Below are 25,353 nucleotides of genomic sequence, written 5' to 3' on the forward strand. Positions count from 1 at the left end.
GAAGGAGGAGAAGACGGAAGAGAGGGGGGGAGGAGAGAGGGAGGAGGAAGGAGGAGAGGAAGGAAGAGAGGGAGGAGGAAGGAGGAGAGGAAGGAAGAGAGGGGGAGGAAGAGAAGAGAGGGAGGAGGAAGGAGAAGAGGAAGGAAGAGAGGGGGAGGAAGAGAGGAGGGGGAGGAGAGAGGAGGGCGGGAGGAAGGAAGAGAGGGGGGAGGGAGGAGAGGGAGAAAGGAGGAGAGGGGGAGGAGGGAGAAAGGGGGGGAGGAGGAGAGGGAGAGGAAGGAAGAGGGGGGAGGGGGTAGGAGGGAAAGATGGAGAGATAGGGTTGGGAGAGGAGAGATGGGGTAAAAATGGAGAGAGAGGTTGGAGATAGGAAAGATGGAGAGAGAGGGTTGGGGAAAGGAGAAATATGGGGGAAAGGAGAGGACACAGTAGAGGAATAACAGAGTTGGCTGGATAAACATATTTTATATTCTCCTAAACATCAACAGAACAGCTAGAGCTAGATCACATTATAGAGCAGGTCTGTTTAGTGTAGAGGACAGAGCAGGTCTGTGTAGAGGACAGAGCAGGTCTGTGTAGAGTAGAGGACAGAGCAGGTCTGTGTAGAGGACAGAGCAGGTCTATATAGGACAGAGCAGGTCTGTATAGTGTAGAGGACAGAGCAGGTCTGTATAGTTTGGCAGATTGTCCAACAGCACATGGTCTCTGTGTGTGTGTGTGTGTTTTGGTCTCACCTTGTAGGAGGAGTATGGCAGGGTGTCTAACAGCACGTGGTCTCTCCTCCCCTCTGACCTCCCAAACAAGATGACATCATTCTCATGGGACTCTCCTGGGTCACACTCTCCTCCACCTGCAGGAAAACACACAGACAGTCGGGAAAACACAGACAGTCGGGAAAATGTTTGGTTGGAAAAAGACTAACAACTTTATAGGTATGAGAATACGCCTCTTTCTCCATTGTGGCGGCAGGGTAGCCTAGTGGTTAGAGTGGAGGGGCGGCAGGTAGCCTAGTGGTTAGAGTGGAGGGGCGGCAGGTAACCTAGTGGTTAGAGTGGAGGGGCGGCAGGTAGCCTAGTGGTTAGAGTGGAGGGGCGGCAGGTAGCCTAGTGGTTAGAGTGGAGGGGCGGCAGGTAGCCTAGAGGTTAGAGTGGAGGGGCGGCAGGTAGCCTAGAGGTTAGAGTGGAGGGGCGGCAAGTTGCCTAGTGGTTAGAGTGGAGGGGCGGCAGGTAGCCTAGAGGTTAGAGTGGAGGGGCGGCAGGTAGCCTAGTGGTTAGAGTGGAGGGGTGGCAGGTAGCCTAGTGGTTAAAGTGGAGGGGCGGCAGGTAGCCTAGTGGTTAGAGTGGAGGGGCGGCAGGTAGCCTAGTGGTTAGAGTGGAGGGGCGGCAGGTAGTCTAGCGGTTAGAGTGGAGGGGCGGCAGGTAGCCTTGAGGTTAGAGTGTTGGACTAGTAACCGGAAGGTTGCAAGATCGAATCTGACAAGGTACAGATCTGTCATTCTTCCCCTGAACAAGGCAGTTAACCTCACTGTTCCTAGACCTTGTCTCTCCCCCCCCCCCCCCCCCCCCTTCATCTGCACTGACTGAACGTATTGTCCAATAAGGTGGAAGCTCGTCAGTGAATGTAAGGAGAGGGGAGAAGGTATTTTTAGACCCGCGGGTAACTGTGTTGGTGGTTACCTTACCTATGGTGAAGTGGAAGCACCCTTGGGTAACGGTCTGTGTTGGTGGTTCTTACCCATGGTGAAGTGGAAGCACCCGTGGGTAACGGTCTGTGTTGGTGGTTACCTTACCCATGGTGAAGTGGAAGCACCCGTGGGTAATAGTCTGTGTTGGTGGTTATCTTACCCATGGTGAAGTGGAAGCACCTGTGGGTAACGGTCTGTGTTGGTGGTTACCTTACCCATGGTGAAGTGGAAGCACCCGTGGGTAATGGTCTGTGTTGGTGGTAACCTTACCCATGGTGAAGTGGAAGCACCCGTGGGTAGAGGTCTGTGTTGGTGGTAACCTTACCCATGGTGAAGTGGAAGCACCCGTGGGTAACGGTCTGTGTTGGTGGTTACCTTACCCATGGTGAAGTGGAAGCACCCGTGGTTAGCGGTCTGTGTTGGTGGTTCTTACCCATGGTGAAGTGGAAGCACCCGTGGGTAACGGTCTGTGTTGGTGGTTCTTACCCATGGTGTAGTGGAAGCGGATGTTTCCAAAGGAGGTGGTGTCCAGGTAAGGAGTACACATCTTCCTCTCTCCACCCCTCTCAAACACCAGGGCCAGGCCCGACTCTATCTCTCCACACTGGGTCCCATACACTGCTCCCTCGATGTCCCAGCTAAACACACACACACACACAGGCACGCACGCACACACACACAAACATAGGCACGCACACACACACACGCACATGCACACACACACACAAACATAGGCACGCATGCACACACACACACAAACATAGGCACGCATGCACACACACACACACACAAACATAGGCACGCATGCACACACACACACAAATAGAAAGATAGAGAGAGAGAAGGGTTATATTAGTACTGCAGTAAACTTTACACAGACAGAACAACGCCTCACTACAGACACTGAAAAAGTGCACTACATTATAACCAATGGACTCTGAAAGAGGCACCCGTTGAAAATAGTTAACAATCACCCTGGGTATCTCCTCTCCTCTCCTCTCCTCTCCTCTCCTCTCCTCTCCTCTCCTCTCCTGTCAGGTATTATCCTTAGTATCCCTGTCACATCGACAGGGTTGTTGGGATGAGGCGCCTCTACAGGTGGTGACATAGAGAGCGAGGGGTTCTCCCTGCTTAGCCTACAAAACATGTCCTCATACACTACCTAACAGGTGTGAGATGTCATAGCATGCAATTACTGCCCATTTTAAGAACATAAACCTGGGGTTCTCCTCTCGTTAACATACTGACATACACAAAGAGCACGGGGCTTCCTTAATCACGTCCTCATTTAGATCCTCCATAACTCTCCAAACCCTGCCTCTAATTCTCTTCATCTCGCTCTCTCTCTGTGCTTCTCTCTTTCTCTCCTCTTTATTTCTTTCTCTCTCTTTCTCTCTCTGTTTCTCTCTCTCTCTCTCCATGCTTCTCTCCATGCTTCTTTCCATCTCTCTCTCTCATCTAGCCACTCTGATTTTTGCCCATTCTTCAAGGCTAAACTGCTCCAGCTCCTTCAAGTTGGATGGGTTCCGCTGGTGTACAGCAATCTTTAAGTCATAACACAGATTCTCAATTGGATTGAGGTCTGGGCTTTGAGTAGGCCATTCCAAGACATTTAAATGTTTCCCCTTAAACCACTCGAGTGTTGCTTTAGCAGTATGCTTAGGGTCATTGTCCTGCTGGAATGTGAACCTCCGTCCCAGTCTCAAATCTCTGGAAGACTGAAACAGGTTTCCTTCAAGGATTTCCCTGTATTTAGCTCCATCCATCATTCATTCAATTCTGACCAGTTTCCCAGTCCCTGCAGATGAAAAACACCCACACAGCATGATGCTGCCACCACCATGCTTCACTGTGGGGATGGTGTTCTCGGGGTGATGAGAGGTGTTGGGGTTGCGCCAGATGTAGCGTTTTCCTTGATGACCAAAAAGCCACATTTTAGTCTCATCTGACCAGAGTACCTTCTTCCATATGTTTGGGGAGTCTCCCACGTGTGTTCGCTTATTTTTTTCTTTAAGCAATGGCTTTTTTCTGGCCACTCTTCCGTAAAGCACAGCTCTGTGGAGTGTACGGCTTAGAGTGGTCCTATGGACAGATTCTCCAATCCCTACTGTGGAGCTTTGCAGCTCCTTCAGGGTTATCTTTGGTCTCTTTTTTGCCTCTCTGATTAATGCCCTCGTTTCCTGGTCTGTGAGTTTTTGGGGGTTCCTCTCAGGTTTGTTGTGGTGCCATATTCTTTCATTTTTTTACAATGGATTTAGTGTTCTTCCGTGGGATGTTCAAAGTTTCTGATATTTTTTTATAATCAAACCCTGATCTGTACTTCTCCACAACTTTGTCCCTGACCTGTTTGGAGAACTCCTTGGTCTTCATGGTGCCACTTGCTTGGTGGTGCCCCTTGCTTAGTGGTGTTAAAGATTCTGGGACCTTTCAGAACAGGTGTATATATACTGAGATCATGTGACACTTAGATGGCACACAGGTGGACTTTATTTAACTAATTATGAGACCTCTGAAGGTAATTGGTTGGCACCATATCTTATTTAGGGGCTTTATAGAAAAGGGGGTGAATACATACAGCGTGCGCACCACTTTTCCGTTTTTTTTAAATAATTTTTTGAAAAATGTTATTTTTTTCATTTCACTTCACCAATTTGGACTATTTTGTGTATGTCCGTTACATGAAATCCAAATTAAAATCCATTTAACTTACAGGTTGTAATGCAACAAAATCGGACAAACGGAGGTGGATGAATACTTTTGCAAGGCACTGAAGCATGGGATACAGCTAAGGATTTTTTATTTATTTTTTTTATTTCACCTTTATTTAACCAGGTATGCTAGTTGAGAACAAGTTCTCATTTACAACTGCGACCTGGCCAAGATAAAGCATTGCAGTGTGAACAGACAACACAGAGTTACACATGGAGTAAACAATTAACAAGTCAATAACACAGTAGAAAAAAAAGTCTATATACATTGTGTGCAAAAGGCATGAGGAGGTAGGCGAATAATTACAATTTAGCAAATTAACATTGGAGTGATAAATTATCAAATGGTCATGTGCAGGTAGAGATACTGGTGTGCAAAAGAGCAGAACAGTTCAGAAATAAAAACAGTATGGGGATGAGGTAGGTAAATTGGGTGGGCTATTTACCGATGGACTATGTACAGCTGCAGCGATCGATAAGCTGCTCAGATAGCAGATGTTTGAAGTTGGTGAGGGAGATAAAAGTCTCCAACTTCAGCGATTTTTGCAATTCGTTCCAGTCACAGGCAGCAGAGAACTGGAAGGAAAGGCGGCCAAATGAGGTGTTGGCTTTAGGGATGGTCAGTGAGATACACCTGCTGGAGCGCGTGCTACGGGTGGGTGTTGCCATCGTGACCAGTGAACTGGACTTGTAGATGACCTGGAGCCAGTGGGTCTAGCGACGAATATGTAGGGAGGACCAGCCGACTAGAGCATACAGGTCGCAGTGGTGGGTGGTATAAGGTGCTTTAGTAACAAAACGGATGGCACTGTGATAAACTGCATCCAGTTTGCTGAGTAGAGTATTGGAAGCTATTTTGTAGATGACATCGGCGAAGTCGAGGATCGGTAGGATAGTCAGTTTTACTAGAGTTCAGTGTGTATACAGAATGGTGTCGTCTGCGTAGAGGTGGATCAGGGAATCGCCCGCAGCAAGAGCAACATCATTGATATATACAGAGAAAAGAGTCGGCCCGAGAATTGAACCCTGTGGCACCCCCATAGAGACTGCCAGAGGACCGGACAACATGCCCTCCGATTTGACACACTGAACTCTGTCTGCAAAGTAGTTGGTGAACAGTCATTAGAAAAACCGAGGCTGCTGAGTCTGCCGATAAGAATATGGTGGTTGACAGAGTCGAAAGCCTTGGCAAGGTCGATGAAGACGGCTGCACAGTACTGTCTTTTATCGATGCCGGTTATGATATCGTTTAGTACCTTGAGCGTGGCTGATGTGCACCTGTGACCGGCTCGGAAACCAGATTGCACAGCGGAGAAGGTACGGTGGGATTCGAGATGGACAGTGATCTGTTTGTTGAATAGGCTTTAGAAGACCTTAGATAGGCAGGGCAGGATGGATATAGGTCTGTAGCAGTTTGGGTCCAGGGTGTCTCCCCCTTTGAAGAGGGGGATGACTGCGGCAGCTTTCCAATCCTTGGGGATCTCAGACGATATGAAAGAGAGGTTGAACAGGCTGGTAATAGGGGTTGCGACAATGTCGTCAGATAGTTTCAGAAATAGAGTGTCAAGATTGTCAAGACCAGCTGATTTGTACGGGTCCAGGTTTTGCAGCTCTTTCAGAACATCTGCTATCTGGAATGGGGTAAAGGAGAAGCTGGGGAGGCTTGGGCGGGTAGCTGCGGGGGGGGGGGGGGGGGGGAGCTGTTGGCCGTGGTAGGAGTAGCCAAGAGGAAGGCATGACCAGCTGTTGAGAAATGCTTGTTGAAGTTATCATGATTATCATGAATTTATCAGTGGTGACCGTGTTACCTAGCCTCAGTGCAGTGGGCAGCTGGGATGAGGTGCTCTTGTTCTCCATTTTTACAGTGTCCCAGAACTTTTTGAGTTAGAGCTACAGGATGCAAATTTCTGCTTGAAAAAGCTGGCTTTTGCTTTCCTGACTGACTGCGTGTATTGGTTCCTGACTTCCCTGAACAGTTGCATATCGCGGGGACTATTCGACGCTATTGCAGTCCGCCACAGGATGTTTTTATGCTGGTCAAGGGCTGTCAGGTCTGGAATGAACCAAGGGCTATATCTGTTCTTAGTTCTGCATTTTTTGAACTGAGCATGCTTATCTAAGATGGTGAGGAACTTACTTTTAAAGAATGACCAGGCATCCTCAACTGACGGGATGAGGTCAATATCCTTCCAGGATACCCGGGGCAGGTCGATTAGAAAGGCCTGTTCGCAGAAGTGTTTAAGGGAGAGTTTGACAGTGATGAGGGGTGGTCGTTTGACTGCGGACCCGTAGCGGATGCAGGCAATGAGGCAGTGATCGCTGAGATCCTGATTGAAGACAGCGGAGGTGTATTTGGAGGGCCAGTTGGTCAGGATAACGTCTATGAGGGTGCCATTGTTTACAGATTTAGGGTTGTACCTGGTGGGTTCCTTGATGATTTGTGTGAGATTGAGGGCATCTAGCTTAGATTGTAGGACTGCCGGGGTGTTAAGCATATCCCAGTTTAGGTCACCTAACAGAACAAACTCTGAAGCTAGATGGGGGGCGATCAATTCACAAATGGTGTCCAGGGCCCAGCTGGGAGCTGAGGGGGGTCGGTAGCAGGTGGCAACAGTGAGAGACTTATTTCTGGAGAGAGTAATTTTTAAAATTAGTAGTTTGAACTGTTTGGGTATGGATTTGGAGAGTATGATATTACTTTGCAGGCTATCTCTGCAGTAGACTGCAACTCCGCCCCCTTTGGTAGTTCTATCTTGACGGAAAATGTTATAGTTGGGTATGGAAATCTTTGAATTTTTGGTGGCCTTCCTAAGCCAGGATTCAGACACGGCAAGGACATCAGGGTTAGCAGAGTGTGCTAAAGCATTGAGTAAAACAAAAGGGAGGAGGCTTCTGATGTTGACATGCATGAAACCAAGGCTTTTTTGATCACAGAAGTTAACAAATGAGGGTGCCTGGGGACATGCAGGGCCTGGGTTTACCTCCACATCACCCGAGGAACAGAGGAGGAGTAGTATGAGGGTGCGGCTAAAGGCTATCAAAACTGGTCGCCTGGAGCGTTGGGGACAAAGAATAAAAGGAACAGATTTCTGGGCGTGGTAGAATAGATTCAGGTTATAATGCGCAGACAGGGGTATGGTGGGGTGCGGGTACAGCGCAGGTAAGCCCAGGCACTGGGTGATGATAAGAGAGGTTGTATCTCTGGACATGCTGGTTGTAATGGGTGAGGTCACCGCATGTGTGGGAGGTGGGACAAATGAGGTATCAGAGGCATGAAGAGTGGAACTAGGGGCTCCATTGTAAACTAAAACAATGATAACTAACCTGAACAACAAGTGAACAACAACAAGGCATATTGACATTTGAGAGAGACATACAACGAGGCATATAGTAATCGCAGGTGTTGATTGGGAGAGCTAGCTAAAACAACAGGTGAGACAACAACATTTAATCAGCTAACACAACAACAGCAGGTAAAATGGCGATGACTTGGCAGAGAGGGTCGGTTTAACTACACACAGAGCCAGATGGCGAAAGAGGTATTGTAGAATTTAGTTTGCTAGCTGGGAGATGCGCCTGGCTCACGGCTAACTGGTGCTAGCTTCGTGGCAGTGGCATTAGCCACTATAGCCAATCGGTAGCAGCGGTGAACCGGTGCCAAGGTCCAGAGTTTACATCCGGTGGAGTATTGGGCTCTAGCCGTGTATGAGTGGGGTTCGGGTGAACAGCTGAGTAGGCCGGGAGGTGGGCCTCAGGGATAGCTTCGATACTGGATGCCACGGAGGGTGCAAACTAGCTGTGAGCTAGCAAGCTGCAAGCTGTGAGTGAAGATCAGAAGTAGTGGTCCAGGGATTACAGAAGGAATCCGGCGTTGTTGTGGAGAGAGAGTCCGATACTGGTAGACTGGCGAGTATTATCCAGGGCTGATTTCTGTGCAGAAGGTAAAAGTCGCTAGCAGTGGCTAACAATGACTAATGAATAGCTTATAGCTAATTAGATGGTTAGCTTCTGGAGGTACTAGAATGTGTTCTAAAGTTTAAAAAAATTAAAAATAATAGCGATACCGTATCACATTGGGTGAGGCAGGTTACCGGAAGGTATAATCAAATTATTAATCGAAAGGAGATTGAAAATAAAGTTGAAATATAAATACGAAAAATACAAAAATACACGTGACACGAACAAAACACGTCTTCACTGCTACGCCATCTTGGATCGGGATACAGCTAGGGATATAGCTAGGGATACAGCTAGTGACATAGCTAGGGATATAGCTAGGGATATAGCTAGGGATACAGCTAGTGACATAGCTAGGGATATAGCTAGGGATATAGCTAGGGATATAGCTAGGGATATAGCTAGGGATATAGCTAGGGATATAGCTAAGGATATAGCTAAGGATATAGCTAGGGATACAGCTAGGGACACAGCTAAGGAAATAGCTAAGGACATAGATAAGGACATAGATAAGGGATATAGCTAGGGACACAGCTAGGGACATAGCTAGGGATACAGCTAGGGATACTGCTAGGGATATAACTAGGGATATAGCAAGAGAGAGAAAGGGCGTTGGGGATGATGATGATCAAATCATTTCAAATCAAATGTTATTTGTCACATGTGCCGAATACAACAGGTGAATACTACAGGTGTAGTAGACCTTACAGTGAAATGCTGAATACTACAGGTGTAGTAGACCTTACAGTGAAATGCTGAATACTACAGGTGTAGTAGACCTTACAGTGAAATGCTGAATACTACAGGTGTAGTAGACCTTACAGTGAAATGCTGAATACTACAGGTGTAGTAGACCTTACAGTGAAATGCTGAATACTACAGGTGTAGTAGACCTTACAGTGAAATGCTGAATACTACAGGTGTAGTAGACCTTACAGTGAAATGCTGAATACTACAGGTGTAGTAGACCTTACAGTGAAATGCTGAATACTACAGGTGTAGTAGACCTTACAGTGAAATGCTGAATACAACAGGTGTAGTAGACCTTACAGTGAAATGCTGAATACTACAGGTGTAGTAGACCTTACAGTGAAATGCTGAATACTACAGGTGTAGTAGACCTTACAGTGAAATGCCGAATACTACAGGAGTAGACCTTACAGTGAAATGCTGAATACAACAGGTGTAGTAGACCTTACAGTGAAATGCTGAATACTACAGGTGTAGTAGACCTTACAGTGAAATGCTGAATACAACATGTGTAGTAGACCTTACAGTGAAATGCCGAATACTACAGGAGTAGACCTTACAGTGAAATGCTGAATACTACAGGTGTAGACCTTACAGTGAAACGCTGACTTACGAGCCCCTAACCAACAATGCAGTTTAAAAACAATACGGATGAGAATCAGAAAAAAAAGTAACAGGTAATTAATGATGGCGACATCATTATGACTCACTTGGTGGGCGTGCTTTCAAAGTCCTCCTCCCAGTAGCTCCGCCCCTCCTCTCGGTGGAGGTCGATGTCTCGGGTGGAGGCGAAGGAGTGGCCCACACCCTCCTCATTGTTGCCATGGAAATACAGGGCGTTGCCCTCTGACTGACAGGCATGCTGGGAAAGAAGGAAGTCGTGTCGGATACATTGAACTAAAACAGGATACAATATAACAGGGTTAAACCCTGTTACTGTACAGATGATTACAGTATAGAATATAACAGGGTTAAACCCTGTTACTGTACAGATGATAACAGTATAGAATATAACAGAGTTAAACCCTGTTACTGTACAGATGATTACAGTATAGAATATAACAGGGTTAAACCCTGTTACTGTACAGATGATTACAGTATAGAATATAACAAGGTCACAAAGCATACGTTTTTCGGTGGTAAAAACTCCTGACCCTTGTTAAATCAAAATCAAATCAAATCAAATGTATTTGTCACATTCACATGGTTAGCAGATGTTAATGCGAGTGTAGCGAAATGCTTCTGCTTCTAGTTCAGACAATGCAGTAAGCTTGATGAGGGTAATGTGATTACCTTGGCAGTAACTCACCTAAAAACCTGGTTTGCAAACTGCCATTAAACCCTGAAGAAGAGGAAGAAGAAGAAGAAGAAGGATACGGTACCTTAACGGTGGCTCCAGGGAAGAAGAGCCAGTTGGCTGTGTCGGGGGGGTCCAGGTTATCCTCCATCAGGGGGGGTCTGTGAGCAGCGTTGACCAGCAGTATGTTATCCAGGCCCCAGCACGACTCATAGCCCTCGGGCCCCTGGGGGGCCTCCTGGGACCACCGTACACGCACCCCATCCCTCTTGGAGCGCACCGGCAGGGGTAGGAGATGGACTACCGTACTGCTGTTAGTAGGAGCTCTGTGGGGGGGGGGGGGGGGGGGGGGATAGAGTAAGTGTGTGTTGGTTGCTGGGGAGTTGTTTCTTTGTGTTTTTATACTAAAGCAGAACATGAAATAAACACGGAGCTGGGAGTTAATGACCAGACATTATCATTAAGTTATGTCTCAACTTGGGAGTTAATAATGACCAGACATTATCATCAAGTTATGTCTCAACTTGGGAGTTAATAATGACCAGACATTATCATCAAGTTATGTCTCAACTTGGGAGTTAATAATGACCAGACATTATCATCAAGTTATGTCTCAACTTGGGAGTTAATAATGACCAGACATTATCATCAAGTTATGTCTCAATTTGGGAGTTAATGACCAGACATTATCATCAAGTTATGTCTCAACTTGGGAGTTAATGACCAGACATTATCAGAAAGAGAGAGAGAGAAAGCAAGAGAAAGAGAGAGAGAGAGAAAACAAGAGAGCGAGAGGGAAAACAAGAGAGCGAGAGAGAAAACAAGAGAGAGCGAGAGAGAGCGAGAGAGAGAGGAAGGGGAGACAGATGTCAATGTCAATAGGTATGGATGGATGGAGGGAGAGAGAAAGGGATGATGGAAGAGAGAGAGACAGAGAGAGAGAGGAAGGGGAGACAGATGTCAATGTTCAATAGGTATGGATGGAGGGAGGGAGAGAGAAAGGGATGATTGTAAGAGAGAGAGAGACCGGATCTTCTCCAGGGTGATCCAGTCATCTGAGCCGTTATTCTTGTTTAGACTGAACGACACGATGATGCTGGGGTCGGAGTAACTGAACCGACAGGAGCCTGAACCTAGAGAGAGACACACACACATTAACAGAGAGAGAGAGAGAGTAGAGAGAGAGAGAGTGAGAGAGGGAGCGAGGGGAGTTAGCACATAGTTAGCACAGTGATACTTCATGACTCTGTGTATTAACACCATCCTGAGCATTAGAGAGGGGTTGCGATCAGGCAGAATGCAAAATAACACGTCGGCTGTTTCTGCATCAATTTAATTCCCCCAGACTCATCCTTCCTTTCTCCCCCATGACCAGGCCCAGCATTGTTGAAACCCTCCCTCTCTCCCTCTCTCTTTCCCTCACCTCCCTCCCTCCCAGCCATGTAGACATTATCGTCTAAAGAGTGTCACGGTATAAATGATCTGCTTAGCAGTCGGCTGTCCAGGCAGACATGTGGATAGAGAGAGGAGAAGTGGGGAGAGGAAAGGAGGAGAGGGGAGAGGGAAACGAGAGGAGAAGAGAGGAGAGGAGAAGAGGGGAGAGGAGAAGAGGGGACAAGAGGGGAGAGAAGAAGAGAGGAGAAGAGAGGAGAAGAGGAGAGGAGGGGAAAGGAGAAGAGGGGATAAGAGTGGAGAGGAGAAGAGAGGAGACGAGAAGAGAAGAGGAGGGGAGAGGAGAAGAGGGGAGAAAAGAGGAGAAGAGGGGAGAAGAGAGGAGAGGAGACGAGAGGAGAGAGGAGAATAGGGGAGGAAGGGAGGAGAGGAGAGAGCGGGACTGCTGATGCATGCTGTGAAGGCCCTACTTTAAAGGGTGAATGGAGAAGGGAGGGGTGGAGGGATAGAGGTGCTAGAGTGCACCCCTCTTAGCTCATTGGGGAGAGAGGATAGAGGGGGTAAGATGTTAGAGGTCAGAGTTCACTAATGGAGAGAGCGGGCTAACCCCCCACCTCTCCCATTCTCCACAGGGCCTAACCTCCTGCATACACAGCACTGTGTGTTCCTTTCATATTTATGAGTACAAACAGGGCCATGCAGACACACTGGTTTATTTCTCTGTGTGTTTGAGATGATTGAGAGGGGGATAAATACATAAAAGAGAATGAGAATGAGAATGAGAGGGAGAGAGAGAGAGAGAGAGGGACAGACAGACAGACAGACAGACAGAGAGGGATAGAGGGAGAGAAAGAAAGAAAGAAAGAAAGAAAGAAAGAAAGAGAGAAAGAGAGAAAGGGAGGGAGTACACTGCAGCCTGTTCTGCATCACAGATGTGTGATGGACATGAAAAATAAAATACAATGTGTCTAAAATCTCTATCTGCCACGGGCTTTCCAGGTCTACTAAATCATTCATTGCCATGATAGGAGAGAGAGAGGGAGGCAGGGAGGGAGTGGAGGAGAGGGAGAGAGGGAGGCAGGGAGGGGGTGGAGGAGAGGGCGAGAGGGAGAGAGAGAGGGCGGCAGGGAGGGAGTGGAGGAGAGGGAGAGAGGGAGGGAGGCAGGGAGGGGGTGGAGGAGAGGGAGAGAGGGAGGAAGAGAGGGAGGCAGGGAGGGAGTGGAGGAGAGAGGGAGAGAGAGAGGGAGGCAGGGAGGGAGTGGAGGAGAGGGAGAGAGGGAGGCAGGGAGGGAGGGGGTGGAGGAGAAGGAGAGAGGGAGGCAGGGAGGGAGGCAGGGAGGGAGTGGAGGAGAGAGGGAGAGAGAGAGGGAGGCAGGGAGGGAGTTGAGGAGAGGGAGAGAGGGAGGGAGGCAGGGAGGGGTGGAGGAGAGGGAGAGAGGGAGGAAGAGAGGGAGGCAGGGAGGGAGTGGAGGAGAGAGGGAGAGAGAGAGGGAGGCAGGGAGGGAGTGGAGGAGAGGGAGAGAGGGAGGCAGGGAGGGAGGGGGTGGAGGAGAAGGAGAGAGGGAGGCAGGGAGGGAGGCAGGGAGGGAGTGGAGGAGAGAGGGAGAGAGAGAGGGAGGCAGGGAGGGAGTGGGAGAGAGGGAGGGAGGCAGGGAGGGGGTGGAGGAGAGGGAGAGAGGGAGGGAGGAAGAGAGGGAGGCAGGGAGGGAGGCAGGGAGGGAGTGGAGGAGAGAGGGAGAGAGAGAGGGAGGCAGGGAGGGAGTGGAGGAGAGGGAGAGAGGGAGGCAGGGAGGGAGTGGAGGAGAGGGAGAGAGGGAGGCAGGGAGGGAGGCAGGGAGGGAGTGGAGGAGAGAGGGAGAGAGAGAGGGAGGCAGGGAGGGAGTGGAGGAGAGGGAGAGAGGGAGGCAGGGAGGGAGGGGGTGGAGGAGAGGGAGAGAGGGAGGCAGGGAGGGAGGCAGGGAGGGAGTGGAGGAGAGAGGGAGAGAGAGAGGGAGGCAGGGAGGGAGTGGAGGAGAGGGAGAGAGGGAGGCAGGGAGGGAGGCAGGGAGGGAGTGGAGGAGAGAGGGAGAGAGAGAGGGAGGCAGGGAAGGAGTGGAGGAGAGGGAGAGAGGGAGGGAGGCAGGGAGGAGAGGGAGAGAGGGAGGAAGAGAGGGAGGCAGGGAGGGAGGCAGGGAGGGAGTGGAGGAGAGAGGGAGAGAGAGAGGGAGGCAGGGAGGGAGTGGAGGAGAGGGAGAGAGGGAGGCAGGGAGGGAGTGGAGGAGAGGGAGAGAGGGAGGGAGGGAGGCAGGGAGGGGGTGGAGGAGAGGGAGAGAGGGAGGAAGAGAGGGAGGCAGGGAGGGAGTGGAGGAGAGAGGGAGAGAGAGGGAGGCAGGGAGGGAGTGGAGGAGAGGGAGAAAGAGAGGGAGGCAGGGAGGGAGGGAGTGGAGGAGAGGGAGAGAGGGAGGCAGGGAGGGAGGCAGGGAGGGGGTGGAGGAGAGGGAGAGAGGGAGAGAGAGAGGGCGGCAGGGAGGGAGTGGAGGAGAGAGGGAGAGGGAGAGAGAGAGGGGGGAGGGAGGGAGGCAGGAAGGGGGTGGAGGAGAGGGAGAGAGGGAGTATGGTATCCTCAATGAAATTATCAAATATACAGACATCAAATTCCAATTGGCTAAAACTCTTTAACATCATACTTAGCTCTGGCATCTTCCCCAATATTTGTCACCAAGGACTGATCACCCCAATCCACAAAAGTGGAGACAAATTTGACCCCAATAACTACCGGGGGATATGCGTCAACAGCAACCTAGGGAAAATCCTCTGCGTTGTCTTTAACAGCAGACTCGTACATTTCCTTAGTGAAAACAACGTACTGAGCAAATGTCAAATTGTCTTTTAACCAAATTATCGTAGGACAGACCACGTATTCACCCTGCACACTCTAGTTGACAAACAAACAAACCTAAACAAAGGCAAAGTCTTCTCATGCTTTGTTGATTTCAAAAAGCCTTCGACTCAATTTGGCATGAGGGTCTGCTATACAAATTGATGTAAAGTGGTGTCGGGGGTAAAACATACGACTTTATGAAATCCATGTACACAAACAACAAGTGGACGGTTAAAATTGGCAAAAAACACACATTTCTTCCCACAGGGCGGTGGGGTGAGACAAGGATGCAGCTTAAGCCCCACCTTCTGCAGCACCCGGCCTCACCCTACTAGAATCTGAAGTCAAATGTCTACTGTTTGCTGACGGTATCATGCCTCTGTCCCCAACCAAGTAGGGCCTACATCAGCCCTTAGATATTCTGCACAGATTCTGGGAGTGGATGGAGAGGGGGAGAGGGAGTGGAGGAAAGGGAGAGAGGGAGATAGGGAGTGGAGGAGAGGCAGAGAGGGAGTGGAGGAGAGGGGGAGTGGAGGAGAGGGAGAGATGAAGTGGAGGAGAGGGAGAGAGGGAGAGAGGGAGTGGAGGAGAGGGAGAGAGGGAGTGGAGGAGAGGGAGAGAGGGAGTGGAGGAGAGGGAGAGAGGGAGAGAGGGAGTGGAGGAGAGGGAGAGAGGGAGTGGAGGAGAGGGAGAGAGGGAGAGAGGGAGTGGAGGAGAGGGAGAGAGGGAGAGAGGGAGTGGAGGAGAGAGAGAGAGGGAGTGGAGGAGAGGGAGAGAGGGAGTGGAGGAGAGGGAGAGAGGGAGGCAGGGAGGGAGGGAGTGGAGGAGAGGGAGAGAGGGAGTGGAGGAGCGGGAGAGAGGGAGGCAGGGAGGGAGGGAGTGGAGGAGAGGGAGAGAGGGATAGGGAGAGAGGGAGGGAGTGGAAGAGAGGATGACTATTGGGCTGTACACACTCTGTGGTATTTGCGAGAATGTCTAAATGTAAATATGACAACGTGCTAAGTAAGAGCTCTTTGTTGTTTCAGGGTCTCCTTTAAACCATCAGTACGTAACTCTAGCCAGCACGATGCGTGGTACAACATGTCCCATATTTGCCCAAGACAACGAGTGCTAAGTAAGCTGTAAATAGTACTCACCGAGAGCAAACTGCAGTACGGAGGCTGTGCTGGTGTTCAGAGGAACGCTGATCTAGAAGGAGAAGGGGTACAGATCATTGTCTGAATGTGTTTTTTAACGTGTGTTCGTCTGTGTTTGCTTGTATTTCTCTCGACTGAACTAGTGCAGCTGCATCAAAAGCTTGGAAGACTGACAGACAGACTGTAACGCTTCTTATAACAGAGAGTCAATGAAATCAAGATACACTAAACAGCTGGCAGCAGGTAGCCTAGTGGTTTTTATTTTATTTATTTTATTTCACCTTTATTTAACCAGGTAGGCTAGTTGAGAACAAGTTCTCATTTACAACTGCGACCTGGCCAAGATAAAGCATAGCAGTGTGAACAGACAACACAGAGTTACACATGGAGTAAACAATTAACAAGTCAATAACACAGTAGAAAAAAAAGAGTCTATATACATTGTGTGCAAAAGGCATGAGGAGGTAGGCGAATAATTACAATTTTGCAGATTAACACTGGAGTGATAAATGATCAGATGGTCATGTACAGGTAGAGATATAGGTGTGCAAAACAGCAGAAAAGTAAATAAATAAAAACAGTATGGGGATGAGGTAGGTAAAAATGGGTGGGCTATTTACCGATAGACTATGTACAGCTGCAGCGATCGGTTAGCTGCTCAGATAGCAGATGTTTGAAGTTGGTGAGGGAGATAAAAGTCTCCAACTTCAGCGATTTTTTCAATTCGTTCCAGTCACAGGCAGCAGAGAACTGGAACGAAAGGCGGCCAAATGAGGTGTTGGCCTTAGGGATGATCAGTGAGATACACCTGCTGGAGCGCGTGCTACGGGTGGGTGTTGCCATCGTGACCAGTGAACTGAGATAAGGCAGAGCTTTACCTAGCATGGACTTGTAGATGACCTGGAGCCAGTGGGTCTGGCGACGAATATGTAGCGAAGGCCAGCCGACTAGAGCATACAAGTTGCAGTGCTTTAGTGACAGGTGCTTTAGTGACAAAACGGATGGTAGTGTGATAAACTGCATCCAGTTTGCTGAGTAGAGTGTTGGAAGCTATTTTGTAGATGACATCGCCGAAGTCGAGGATCGGTAGGATAGTCAGTTTTACTAGGGTAAGTTTGGCGGCGTAAGTGAAGGAGGCTTTGTTGAGGAATAGAAAGCCGACTCTAGATTTGATTTTCGATTGGAGATGTTTGATATGAGTCTGGAAGGAGAGTTTACAGTCTAGCCAGAGGTACTTATAGATGTCCACATATTCAAGGTCGGAACCATCCAGGGTGGTGATGCTAGTCGGGCGTGCGGGTGCAGGCAGCGAACGGTTGAAAAGCATGCATTTGGCTTTACTAGCGTTTAAGAGCAGTTGGAGGCCACAGGAAGGAGTGTTGTATGGCATTGAAGATCGTTTGGAGGTTAGATAGCACAGTGTCCAAGGACGGGCCGGAAAATCGGAGGGCATGCTCTCCAGTCCTCTGGCATCTCTCTATGGGGGTGCCACAGGGTTCAATTCTCGGACCGACTCTTTTCTCTGTATATATCAATGATGTTGCTCTTGCTGCGGGCGATTCCCTGATCCACCTCTACGCAGACGACACCATTCTGTATACACACTGAACTCTGTCTGCAAAGTAGTTGGTGAACCAGGCAAGGCAGTCATCAGAAAAACCGAGGCTACTGAGTCTGCCGATAAGAATATGGTGATTGACAGAGTCGAAAGCCTTGGCAAGGTCGATGAAGACGGCTGCACAGTACTGTCTTTTATCGATGGCGGTTATGATATCGTTTAGTACCTTGAGTGTGGCTGATGTGCATCTGTGACCGGCTCGGAAACCAGATTGCACAGCGGAGAAGGTACGGTGGGATTCGAGATGGACAGTGACCTGTTTGTTGACTTGGCTTTCGAAGACCTTAGATAGGCAGGGCAGGATGGATATAGGTCTGTAACAGTTTGCTTCCAGGGTGTCTCCCCCTTTGAAGAGGGGGATGACTGCAGCAGCTTTCCAATCCTTGGGGATCTCAGACGATATGAAAGAGAGGTTGAACAGGCTCGTGATAGGGGTTGCGACAATGGCGGCGGATAGTTTCAGAAATAGAGGGTTCAGATTGTCAAGCCCAGCTGATTTGTACGGGTCCAGGTTTTGCAGCTCTTTCAGAACATCTGCTATTTGGATTTTGGTAAAGGAGAACCTGGAGAGGCTTGGGCGAGTAGCTGCGGGGGGGGGGGGGGGGGGGGGGGGCGGAGCTGTTTGCAGAGGTTGGAATAGCCAGGCGGAAGGCATGGCCAGCCGTTGAGAAAATGCTTGTTTAAGTTTTCGATAATCATGGATTTATCGGTGGTGACCTTGTTACCTAGCCTCAGTGCAGTGGGCAGCTGGGAGGAGGTGCTCTTGTTCTCCATGGACTTGTGTCCCAGAACTTTTTGGAGTTGGAGCTACAGGATGCAAATTTCTGCCTGAAGAAGCTGGCCTTAGCTTTCCTGACTGACTGCGTGTATTGGTTCCTGACTTCCCTGAACAGTTGCATATCGCGGGGACTTTTCGATGCTATTGCAGTCCGCCACAGGATGTTTTTGTGCTGGTCGAGGGCAGTCAGGTCTGGAGTGAACCAAGGGCTGTATCTGTTCTTAGTTCAGCTGTTTGAACGGAGCATGCTTATCTAAAATGGTGAGGAAGTTACTTTTAAAGAATGACCAGGCATCCTCAACTGACGGGATGAGGTCAATGTCCTTCCAGGATACCTGGGCCAGGTCGATTAGAAAGGCCTGCTCACAGAAGTGTTTTAGGGAGCGTTGGGCCAGGAACCGAAATGGTTGCTGGATCAAATCTCTGAGCTGACAAAGGTACAAATCTGTCGTTCTGCCCCTGAACAGGCAGTTAACCCATTGTTCCCCGGTAGGCTGTCATTGTAAATAAGAATTTGTTCTTAATTTATTTGCCGAGTTAAATAAAGGTTAAATAAAATTGTAAAAAATATTATAAATAAATCTACTGCATGGTTAATGGTTCTTCAGGGGTTGTGGTTCAAGCATTGTTGTCGTGTATGTTCAGGCATTAAAAAAAAAAAATCCAACTAGCATGTTAAACAGACCATTTAAAAAATGCTTGCTATTTCCTGAGAGTGTGATGTAATGCTGGCTCATTTTCTGAGCTGGCCAATCAGCGCTCTACTCTCATGAATATGTTTTATTATCGGTATACGCCCACACCATTCTGTTGTTGAGGTATGCCCACACCATTCTGCTGTTGAGGTATGCCCACACCAATCTGTTGTTGAGGTAACCTTTAATGTAAACACATTAAAGGTTGCGGTATGTACGTGGTTGTACATTTATAGTTACCAGCTCTCTCTCTCCGAAGGGTTCACAGAAGGTGACTGCTCTGCCGTGCATCAGGACCCCACACTGCTCTCCCACCTCACAGTTACTGCTCTCTGACCTGAGTGGAAGTGAGGGAGAGAGTGTGGGGTCTTATTTAGATCAAATCCGCAGATGCAATTAAAGACAATGTCAGTATTTACCGTACACTCTTGGAAAAAAAGGTGCTACCTAGAACCTAGAACGGTTCTTCGACTTTCCCAATAAGAGAACCCTTTTCAGTTCCAGGTAGAACCCTTATGGGTCAAGGCAGAATTATGCTGGGTTCCATGTAAAACCCTTTCCTAAAATAATTATTAATGGCACACAAAAGAGCTACCTGGAACCAAAACGGGTTCTCCTATGGGGACAGCCGCAGAACCCTTTCGTAGTGGCATGTACCTCTCTTTTTGTGACGTACATTAGAAGGCAGTGATAATTTATGCATGTTAAAAGTTTTCATGCAGTAAATCAATACAATCACCATCTGGATTCTGTTCCAACATCACGTGAAATACTATATACCTGGTACCTATATATTTGGTACCTATTTACCTGGTACCTGTATATTTGGTACCTATTTACCTGGTACCTATATATTTGTTACCTATAAATGTTTTACCTATATATTTGGTACCTATATATTTGGTACCTATATATTTGGTACCTATTTACCTGGTACCTGTATATTTGGTACCTATTTGCCTGGTACCTATATATTTGGTACCTATATATTTTGTACCTGTATATTTGTTACCTATATATTTGGTACCTGTATATTTGTTACCTACAGTATATATTTGTTACCTATATATTTGGTACCTGTATATTTGTTACCTGTATATTTGTTTCCTATATACACTACCATTCAAAAGTTTGGGTTCACTTAGAAATGTTCTGGTTTTTGACAGAAAAGCAAATTTTTTGTCCATTAAAATAGCATCAAAATGATCAGAAATACAGTGTAGACATTGTTAATGTTGTAAATGACTATTGTAGCTGGAAACGGCAGATTTTTAATGGAATACCTACATAGGCGTACAGAGGCCCACAGGAATGATGGTTGCTGATAATAGGCCTCTTGTCACATTGGCATAATGGTTTCGGGAGACAGACGCAGGAATGTGTAACAGCGTTTTTTATTTAGCCCAAATTACGGCGTGCCGTGTAAAGGCCTGGGGATGAAGACCAAACAAACACGTAACAAAAACACAGGGTAGAAACCCAAAACAAAAGAGGGAGGAGAACCTCAAATAAATAACACACAATGATTAACACACGGGACTAGACCCGTAATCAGCTTCGCAATCCACAAGGGCACGAAAGCCCAAACACACAGCACAGGTACTCTCACACACCAATGGACATGGTAACAATACTGGACAGCACCATGGTGACCAACAGACATGGTAACAATACTGGACAGCACCGTGGTGAACAACAGACATGGTAACAATACTGGACAGCACCATGGTGAACAACAGACATGGTAACAATACTGGACAGCACCATGGTGACCAACAGACATGGTAACAATACTGGACAGCACCGTGGTGAACAACAGACATGGTAACAATACTGGACAGCACCGTGGTGAACAACAGACATGGTAACAATACTGGACAGCACCATGGTGAACAACAGACATGGTAACAATACTGGACAGCACCATGGTGAACAACAGACATGGTAACAATACTGGACAGCACCATGGTGAACAACGGACATGGTAACATTACTGGACAGCACCATGGTGAACAACGGACACATATATACAAGTACAATCAGCGGGAACAGGGGCCTGGTGTGCACAATGAAAGTTCCAGAAGGATCCATGACACCTCTATACTCCTATGTAGGTATTACAATAAAAACCATTAAAAAAATTCCAGCCACAATAGTCATTTACATAAAACATGAGCAATGCCTACACTGTATTTCTGATCAATTTGATGTTATTTTAATGGACAGAAAATTAACAATTCTCTATTCTCTCTACCACAAACTTTTGAATGGTAGTATATATTTGTTACCTATATATTTGGTACCTATATATTTGGTACCTATATGTTTGGTACCTATATATTTGGTACCTATATATTTGGTACCTATATATTTGGTACCTATATATTTGGTACCTATATATTTGTTACCTACATATATATTTGGTATTTATACATTTGTTACCTACAGTATATATTTGTTACCTACAGTATATATTTGGTACCTATATATTTGTTACCTATATATTTGGTGCCTATATATTTGTTACCTACAGTATATATTTGGTACCTATATATTTGTTACCCACAGTATATATTTGGTGCCTATATATTTGTTACCTACAGTATATATTTGGTGCCTATATATTTGTTACCCACAGTATATATTTGGTGCCTATATATTTGTTACCCACAGTATATATTTGGTGCCTATATATTTGTTACCCACAGTATATATTTGGTGCCTATATATTTGTGACCTACAGTATATATTTGTTACCTACAGTATATAACCTCACACTCAACGTCAACAAAACTAAGGAGATGATTGTGGACTTCAGGAAACAGCAGAGGGAACACCCCCCTATCCACATCGATGGAACAGTAGTGGAGAGGGTAGCAAGTTTTAAGTTCCTCGGCATACACATCACAGACAAACTGAATTGGTCCACTCACACAGACAGCATTGTGAAGAAGGCGCAGCAGCGCCTCTTCAACCTCAGGAGGCTGAAGAAATTCGGCTTGTCACCAAAAGCATTCACAAACTTCTACAGATGCACAATCGAGAGCATCCTGGCGGGCTGTATCACCGCCTGGTACGGCAACTGCTCCGCCCTCAACCGTAAGGCTCTCCAGAGGGTAGTGAGGTCTGCACAACGCATCACCGGGGGCAAACTACCTGCCCTCCAGGACACCTACACCACCCGATGTCACAGGAAGGCCATAAAGATCATCAAGGACATCAACCACCCGAGCCACTGCCTGTTCACCCCGCTATCATCCAGAAGGCGAGGTCAGTACAGGTGCATCAAAGCTGGGACCGAGAGACTGAAAAACAGCTTCTATCTCAAGGCTATCAGACTGTTAAACAGCCACCACTAACATTGAGTGGCTGCTGCCAACACACTGACACTGACTCAACTCCAGCCACTTTAATAATGGGAATTGATGGGAAATGATGTAAATATATCACTAGCCACTTTAAACAATGCTACCTTATATAATGTTACTTACCCTACATTATTCATCTCATAGGCATACGTATATACTGTACTCTATATCATCGACTGTATCCTTATGTAATACATGTATCACTAGCCACTTTAACTATGCCACTTTGTTTACATACTCATCTCATATGTATATACTGTACTCGATACAATCTACTGTATCTGCCTATGCTGCTCTGTACCATCACTCATTCATATATCCTTATGTACATATTCTTTATCCCCTCACACTGTGTACAAGACAGTAGTTTTGGAATTGTTAGTTAGATTACTTGTTGGTTATTATATTGGGGGCGGCAGGGTAGCCTAGTGGTTAGAGCGTTGGACTAGTAACCGGAAGGTTGCGAGTTCAAACCCCCGAGCTGACAAGGTACAAATCTGTCGTTCTGCCCCTGAACAGGCAGTTAACCCACTGTTCCCAGGCCGTCATTGAAAATAAGAATTTGTTCTTAACTGACTTGCCTGGTTAAATAAAGGTAAAAAAAAAAAAATTACTGCATTGTCGGAACTAGAAGCACAAGCATTTCGCTACACTCGCATTAACATCTGCTAACCATGTGTATGTGACAAATAAAATTTGATTTGATTTGATTTGATTTATTTTATTTGTTACCTACAGTATATATTTGTTACCTACAGTATGTACTTGTTACCTACATTATATATTTGGTACCTACAGTATGTACTTGTTACCTACAGTATATATGTGTTACCTACAGTATATATTTGTTACCTACAGTATATATTTGGTACCTACAGTATATATTTGTTACCTATATATATATGTGTTACCTACCAGATGCTGGGGTCCAGTTCTCCCTGAAGGCTGGAGTCAAAGTCATCACGTAGCACAGCATGGTTACCATGGATCTCAGCTAGAGGTCACACATAACTTGGTTGAGGCTCCAATAATAAGGACCAACAAATTGGGTATAACCCTATTAGATTGCTTTAAACGTGTGTTAGAAACCAAACACTCACCAAGACTGGGTCTCAACGGGGATTCAGTGGGAGCTGAAACAGAGAGAAGGCATGTCAGTTAACCCAGAACTGTATTCCCTTCATCTGACAGACAGTTGAGGGTGTAGTAGGTCAGCCAAGGCACGTCCCTCCAGTCTCAGAGTCACACACTGCTGCTAACGTAGCCAGAGTGATCAGAGTGTCATCTGTGATGTGTCACACCTAGCAGTCCCTGGGTGATGTGTGCCTAGACCTATCAGTCCCTGTGTGATGTGTACCTAGACCTATCAGTTCCTGGGTGATGTGTACCTAGACATATCGGTCCCTGGGTGATGTGTACCTAGACCTATCGGTTCCTGGGTGATGTGTACCTAGACATATCGGTCCATGTGTGATGTGTACCACACCTATCAGTCAGTCCCTGTGTGATGTGTATCTAGACCTATCAGTCCCTGGGTGACGTGTACCTAGACATATCAGTCCCTGGGTGATGTGTACCTAGACATATCAGCGCCTATGTGATGTGTACCTAGACCTATCAGTCCCTAGGTGACGTGTACCTAGACATATCAGTCCCTATGTGATGTGTACCTAGACCTATCAGTCCCTAGGTGATGTGTACCACACCTAACAGTCCCTCTGAATTGGACAAAGTCCAGGCAGAGAGCTGGATACCATGGTAACACATCACATGACTTTGGAAAGGACCAAACTGAGCAGCGGCTAGTGTTTCTCCTGGGATGAAAACAGAGGACATTTTTTTTCAATTAGCTTCGAAGCAAAAAAAAATAACATTGTGTGGTTCCAGTCCTTGTTGTCACAGTGTGCACTCTCCCTAGCTGTGGATAGTGGTGCTGTTCAGGTCCAGTCGTGATGTTAATCCCTCTCACTAATTAACTAATAAAGTAATGAAGGTTCCACTTGGATCTGATTAACGGTTGCCTGCCAATTAGCACTCCTCCCTCCCCCGAGTCCCCCCCCCCCCGACCCGTCCTTAATCTGTTGCCAAACCACTGTCATAATGCCACCATTAAACTCTCCCAGGAGACAGAGCTCTCTGAGAGACAAGGAGAAAGACGAAGTGAGGCAGAGGAAGATTGTGTAGGCTGAGTTTGAATCAAGTGAACCGAGCAGAGCCTGTTATGCGTTACAATGTGAGCCTACCCAGGCACATTTCTGTCCGGGTTGATGAAAAGGCAGAAAGATGCTCAACTGACTCTGAAAAATCCCCTAAAACATCAATCCGTCTTCTTATTGAACAAAAGAAAAAAGGGAGCAGTCAAAGATCATAAGATTATTGCAGACATCTGAGTGCTTCAGAAAAATAATTCTGGGATCCTGAGGTAAGACGTTTTACTGTACTTTAGACTATTTCAGTAGGGTGCTCTTTATCAGTCCTCTTTAATTAACATCTCGTACAAATAATGACCTCGATGACTTGAGACCCTCGTGCCTCTCTTCCCTTTTTCAAACCTGTCTAGATCACTATCTTCATTAAAAGGGAATTATTCTCAGCTGAAGACAAGAGAGGGATAATCTCCCACTGTGTTTTCTACATCCAGAATAAGCATACACATCTGATAAACCCAAGTCTTTAGTCCAGATAAAAATCCCCATTTGCCTTCTCATCTCCAACTTTCATATAAGAAACTTACAGGTGCTTTCAATGGCTTTCAACTCTCCCCCAAATCCGACACTGTTCCCTAAAGCGTCTCAGACAGAGAGGGAGATCCCTCTTCCCACCAAACTGTTCTGTAAACAATGGAACCCAAATCAGGATTTTGGAGGGCTAGAGGGATTATAAAAACAAAAATCGGACTTTAAAACCCCCCCCCCTACCAAATTAAACGTCTTTCCATAGTCCCCTCTTGCTCTATTTCCTTCAAGCTGGCCTCATTTCTCCACATTGGATTCTAATACTGGAAGTTATTATGAGGATTTGCCATTCAGCCATTCAAAGGGGGATTGGTGGGGGGAATCTTTAGTTTAGTTTAGTGCTGAGTGTAAAGTAAAAGTTTTGGGGAGTCTTAG

At 47.0% G+C, this 25,353-nt stretch overlaps 1 protein-coding gene across 1 annotated transcript in view; it reads right to left on the bottom strand.

The window, feature by feature from the left end:
- Positions 1-25,353, bottom strand: part of LOC139376078 (reelin-like) — a 278,855-nt gene that overhangs the window by 85,191 nt on the left and 168,311 nt on the right. Inside the window, exons 5-13 of the mRNA XM_071118239.1 lie at positions 23,344-23,376; positions 23,159-23,237; positions 19,116-19,212; positions 15,785-15,836; positions 11,424-11,529; positions 10,482-10,722; positions 9,810-9,961; positions 2,171-2,322; positions 735-850 (exon numbers count right to left, since the gene is read on the bottom strand). Coding sequence (XP_070974340.1) covers positions 735-850; positions 2,171-2,322; positions 9,810-9,961; positions 10,482-10,722; positions 11,424-11,529; positions 15,785-15,836; positions 19,116-19,212; positions 23,159-23,237; positions 23,344-23,376 — 1,028 coding nt within the window. The remainder of the gene's footprint in view (positions 1-734; positions 851-2,170; positions 2,323-9,809; positions 9,962-10,481; positions 10,723-11,423; positions 11,530-15,784; positions 15,837-19,115; positions 19,213-23,158; positions 23,238-23,343; positions 23,377-25,353) is intronic.

The sequence above is a fragment of the Oncorhynchus clarkii genome, chromosome 2 (genome assembly GCF_045791955.1).
Source record: "Oncorhynchus clarkii lewisi isolate Uvic-CL-2024 chromosome 2, UVic_Ocla_1.0, whole genome shotgun sequence".
NCBI lineage: Eukaryota > Metazoa > Chordata > Actinopteri > Salmoniformes > Salmonidae > Oncorhynchus > Oncorhynchus clarkii.